General features: G+C 37.7%; 1 protein-coding gene across 2 annotated transcripts; it reads right to left on the reverse strand.

Annotated features, from left to right (window-relative positions):
• Positions 1-3,282: 3,282 nt before the first annotated feature.
• On the reverse strand, positions 3,283-6,000 carry LOC131307680 (LYR motif-containing protein At3g19508). Of its 2 annotated transcripts, XM_058334313.1 has the most exons (3): positions 5,579-6,000; positions 5,354-5,456; positions 3,283-3,622 (listed from the first exon to the last, which is right to left on the reverse strand). In XM_058334313.1, exons 1-2 carry the CDS (start codon positions 5,789-5,791, stop codon positions 5,403-5,405), a joined length of 267 nt encoding a protein of 88 aa, XP_058190296.1. In that variant the 5' UTR covers positions 5,792-6,000; the 3' UTR covers positions 3,283-3,622; positions 5,354-5,402. The 2 variants fall into 2 exon arrangements, with proteins under 2 accessions (XP_058190296.1, XP_058190295.1); XM_058334312.1 differs by lacking the exon at positions 3,283-3,622 and having other exon boundaries at positions 5,129-5,456.

Below are 6,000 nucleotides of genomic sequence, written 5' to 3' on the forward strand. Positions count from 1 at the left end.
TATATTTTATAATATTTTTTTATGATTTTGAAGATTTTGTATAATAAAATTAATTGAGATCTATCAAATAAGATTCATATTGCATATGAAAAACATTATGAATTGAAAATTATAGCAAATTCTTTGAGAGATCAAACGCTCTAAAAAAAGTCAAAAAATGAACTAACAAACCGGGACGGCCGTAATAAGAAGCTTTCAAGCTTCTACACTACGCGTAATCTTCGGTTCAACACATTGTGTGATTAGTTTGGAACAATGTGTAACAGCGTCCAGAAAACATTGAGGCTTTGTTTGGTTTAAGTCTTAGAAAATTATTTTTGAGAGTTGAGCGATAATGAGTGAAAAGAGATTGAGAGAAATTTATTGAAAACTGTGCCGAGAGTTAAAAGTTACTCCCAAAATTGAAAACCAAGCGGAGTGTAATAATTCGGTCATTTATTGAAAGCTGAAACCCCACAGAAAATATCAGTCGACAATTGTTTAATGGGAGATGGTGCTCCATTCCCAGCACAATGAGCTAAAATGTACTCTCACTGTTTCTTAATCTTAGTAGTAATATTATATCACAGTTTCAAAATTCTTAGTAGTAATATTATATCACAGTTTCAAAATTTTAAGAGGAATACGTAATACTCTCTCTGTCCCTAAATGTTTGGCACTTTCATGTTTTTTATTGTCCCATATAATTTGTCAATTTTGAAAAGTCAAAAGCAAAATATGGTAAACTTTCCATGTTACCCTTTTCTTTTGGGCACAAAATTTCAAATTTAAATTTTCAAGTACTATTCAAAGTACACTAGAAGGGTAAGATTGGACACTTGATTTTTGCACAATACAATAATATTTCTTCCTTAAAAGTTAGAACTCCCAAAAGTGCCAAATATTTAGGAACAGAGGGAGTATGTTTTTGCATTGATTTAAAGTAATTAAATAACGGACCAACAACTACTACTACAAAGAAGAAACGGAGAATATGGTGTTTTTCTTCTTTCGGACCCCGTTTGATGACAGTGATAAATGAGTGTAATTCGTAAGGAGATGAGATTAAGATTGAAATTAATAATGAGAAGAGATTAGTAATAAGTATATTTGTTTGAGATAAGATTGGATGATGAGATTATTAATATCATGTTTGTTTGAAATGTGATTAGATAATAGAATTGGATTGATAGAAGAAATTGATAATGAGAAGAGATTGAGATTGAACTATAAATATCAAATCCCAAGGGCCCTGTTTGATTGGGGGGACTAAGGGTGAGATTGGATTATTAATCCCCTTACCTCTCCTAATCCCATGTTTGAGTTGTTTTTAGTCCCGGGACTATTATTCCCAACCGGACTAGTTATCCTTCAAGGTTGGGACAAAATAATCCTTGGGGGGGGGGACGGGACTATTAGTCCTGGGATTAAGGGGAACTCCGGACTAGAGATTAGATGACCAATATGCCCCTAGATAGCTTAGGAATTACACATTTGGCTATTCTATGTAATAAAAAATTAATTTTGTTATACTTCGAGTTGAAAAATACTTTTTCCATCGACCTTGACAAGAAAAATTATGTTACATTTTATCTCAAAGTAAAACCCTAGTTCACTGTGAGAAGCTCCTGGCTTTTTTCAAGGCAAAACAATCTCATTGGAGAGTCAAATAAATTAAGAAATAGTAAGCATTTCAAAAATTTTATCTTGTTTTATTTTCTTTTCATTTTAGATTATGGTTTGGAACTTGGAGTCCAGCACCATACCTGAAGGAAAAAAAACCCCACCCACTTTAATTCCTTTCAATCCCCACACCTCTCTCTCTCTCTCTCTCAAAATCAATAAAAAGAAAAAAACTGGTCCTGATACTCCTAAATAGTAAATTGAAAATCCAGGATTTTTTTTTTCCGCGATCAAATTAATTGAGGCAGTTGTAAAGAGTAGTGGCAGTTAGAGATAATTTTTTGGGTTCCTATAGAATCACTCATTTATAAATTGCAGTAGGGGCAATATGGACAATTGAGCCATTAATCCTTATCAAGCGGTATTCAAAACAAACGCAAGACACACGGGATTTACCTTGTCCGTTGTTGAATCCCATGCACAAACAAACATGGGATATGAGGGACTATAATCCCAATTCCCAAATAGTCCCCTCACTAATAATCCACTCTCTAATAATCTATTGACCACAATCTCATATAATCCAATCCCTACTATCAAACAGAGCCAAGGGTTATTGATAATACTCTCAATTTGGGATCTTGCTAATCCCATGAGATTTATAGTCCGGAGCAATTTTGAGTTACCAAACAAGAGATTAGGAAGCCATTGAAATTTAGTCCAATCTCAAGACTGAAGAGGGTTAACAAACGAGCCCTCATTCCACTATCTTTACAGCTGAGAAAGAGGAGACCGAAGTTTATTAAAAAGGAAAAAAAAAAAAAAAAAGGTAGAGGACAAAAAAGTGCCACGTGGAAGGGAGGGAGACCGAGGAGACACGTGTGGGAAATCTTGGGGGTTCATTGGGGGAGGCGTAATGAAGTTTGACTGACGGACACGACGGTCAATAGAACCCGACATTTGTTTTGTTTGTTCCATTGCATGCCCTTCCCGCGTAGTTCCCAGAATAGACGCACCCCCCAAAACCCAATGCATCGTTTGGGCTCCGTTTAAACAAAAAACGAAAACGACTTTTTCCTTATTGTTTCTGTCTCACTTTTCTCGACGAGCCAAGTCTGTTGTTTAGGAGTATTTGTCATAGGGTAATTAACAGTTCCCAATTCTTAATGAACCGAGGCCCTAACATATTGTGCATATTGTTGTGAAACGGGATTCTCTTTTTTACTTACTTCGGTTTGGACAACAAATGATTCGGCTTGACCAATGCGTGAAATGGGTTCTCGTCTTTGCCCTTTTGAACCCGGCTCACACAACAATGTCATAAGATGATTAAATTTTTTTTTTTTAAAAAAAAAAGACAACAATATTATGACTTCGTATCCAGCTCACAGAACTGAATAATTCAAAAAAAAAAAAAAAAATTCCACCGTCCACTAACAAAGAATTCAATTAAAGCCGAGATCAAATTCTGGATAAACTGACCAATGTGGGAATAAATACTGCACAGCCAAAAGTTCGATTTGATACCAAAGACTTCAATCAAAAACCTCCCGAAGCCTTTATGCGACAACCTCATATAAAAAAAATCCCACAGCCACAAATTTTCCTCAAAAACTTATCAGGGAGATAGTCTAACTTGGTCTACTTTCATTTTCATACACATTAGTTTACTTAATCAGATACGAGCATTGAATTCAATTATACATTGATCACAAATTGACCACTACTATTAACTTAAAATTATCGTGGACCATATTATTATATGAGTACACAAGATATATAATAATCCTGCATAATGTAAAGCATACAATATCAGGGGGTGCTATTATCAGTCTCACCTTTATTAATCCAATGAGATTCTATTTCCTATAAAATTGCATATCATTTCGCTATTAATCCCGCCAGACAAACGGGTCCATTTGGTATCATGGATGAACAAAGCATCAATGCAATTGTGTTTTGATCCCATGAAGTGTTCTCTAACTCTGTCACCTCATCTGATTTTTACCCAGTGCATAATCTGGAATCCACAAGGAGATTAAAAGGCCATGTAGAAGAATAGTGGACAAGCAGGCATGTAGACGTACTGAAGGAGATTTTCCGAATTACTATCCTCAGAAAGTTTAGGAACACAACAATGTACCCAACATCAACATGTCACTTTCTGTGTTCTTAGACTTTCTCTGATGACTCGACTAAATAAACCATGAAAGAATCAAAGCTACTATTTCAGTATTTCTTTGAAACGATCATTTCATGGGCACTTATCCCCGACAGATTTACTAGGAGACAATCTGATAGTAGAGTTTCCATGGAAACGTGGGTTATAAGCACAATGCCAACTTGGCTGAATTCAAGTAGCCAAGTTTTCAATTCAGATGCCAAGAAATCAAAGCCAGATAAAATCTTTTAAATGTCGAAAGATGAAGGGGCGCATTCAGATTAAGCACAAGTTGGAGAGGTCTCAAAGCATCCCTTGTGGGGGTCAAAATACATGATGCCAATAGTGGTCAAGCCCATAACAGTCCGGTGGATCAGCAAGCCCAAGTATGAAGCTCGGGCAAGCTTCAAGATCTCGGAGGCATATGGCCAACACACAAGGCTGAACTGGTATCAAGCAACCGGACCAACCTCTCCGAGGTAGTAACTTATTAAGGAAAGGCATCTGGCCTTATCAGGTTAAGTAATCATGAACCATTGAGGATATTCCACAAGGACATTAACCCATAACAGGCCAGTCAACCCCACTTACTGACATCAGTATGGCATGTGTCAGGGCAGTTACTTCTCATTGAGTCATTGTGTTCCATGTGCCTTGAAGACCAAGGAGGATTGTCTATAAACGGAAATGGAACTCTCAGGGAAGAGGTACATTTTGACTGATTCACTTGTACTCTACTCAAATAGGTAGTTCTTTTCCTCTCCATGACTTGGGCATTGAAGTGCTTTCCCGGCAGGGTTGGCCGAAGGGGGCGAGAGGGAGTTTCTAGTGGTATCTCGGTTGCGGCGTCTCGGGATTTGTCTAGTGACACATTCATACCCCGCACAATAATCACCTCAATATGGATTTTAATAAGAACGGTGAATTGTAAACAGGCATCAGTCCTACTGAAGCATCAGTAGCCCCAAATGGTGTAAAGGAGAAAGACGCCACCCATGCTTGGCATCTTGCAAACAAACCCATGGCAATCTCCGAATATCGAAAGAAAATCAGCAGCAGCTATAGACACTATAATGACATTGTTCTTTCTACATCAGATCCATACAGATTGAACTACCCCAACACCACCCTAAAGGACAAAAAAACTAAACAAGATAAATCTACGAGAACGTGTTCAAACATGTGACATTCCACACTATACGATAATTTGGATAAGTAACTTGTAAACTGATACCACCAATAAGAGTAGTTATAGAAGCTAGAAGCATGATATTCAATCTGAACGATTTTAGGAGGTAATCAAGCATATTAATGACATGAATGAACTCCCCACTTGCAACACCAGAAAAATGAACGAAAACCAGATTTAGGAAAAATAAATATGTTAGCCCCAAGAATGATTGGGACACAAGGCTCAGTTTGGGTTGGGTTGGTTTGGTATTCGCCCCAAGAACATTAACTGACTTGCCACATTATTGCTATTCGCGAACCATTTCAGATGTATAATAAACATACCCAAAAGAAAGAAAGGCAAACTACGTGCTGTAAAGACCATAACGAGAGAAATAAACCAAAACAGAAATTCAGTACCAGTCTCTTTGAGGAATAACATCAAACACTTGGTGCCCACACACACCGATCAACCGCAACATATCTGCTTCAGCTTATCCGCAGCCTCTTCATCCACCGAATACTGCATTCACACACACAAAAACCCAACTGTTAAAACAGATCAAACCAGCAATTCAATAAATAAATAAAAAAAGGAGAGGGGCAAAAAAAGGAAAAGACAGAAGAGAAGGGGTTGTTAGTTACCTTGTTGAGGACCCAGAGGGAATGGGTATAAGTCCGATTCAAGAGTTCGCGGAGGGAATCAGAGTCGTTGGGATCGACCTCTCTGTAATTGACGAAGTTCTCTCGGGCATACTTGGCGTAGTAAGGCCTGGTGTCCTTGGGTAGTCGGTTCACCAGCCGAAGCACTTCCCCGTAAGCTCTCAACGCCGCCTTCATTTCTCTTCTGAAAAGCATTGAGCAATAACAGGCAAAAGCTCCTCTCTTTCGTGGAATATTTGTTTCTCACAATTTGAAGCCAGGGATGGCGCGCTTGACACAAGGCGAAATCAGAAGAAATAGGGAAATACAGGCGCCTGACTCTAATTGGTTATTCTAGTTGGGTCATTTTATGAGTAATTATTCTTTTTCTTTTTTCTCACGGATGAGTAATTATTCAATAGTCC

Source organism: Rhododendron vialii, chromosome 11a (assembly GCF_030253575.1).
Source record: "Rhododendron vialii isolate Sample 1 chromosome 11a, ASM3025357v1".
NCBI classification, from domain to species: domain Eukaryota; kingdom Viridiplantae; phylum Streptophyta; class Magnoliopsida; order Ericales; family Ericaceae; genus Rhododendron; species Rhododendron vialii.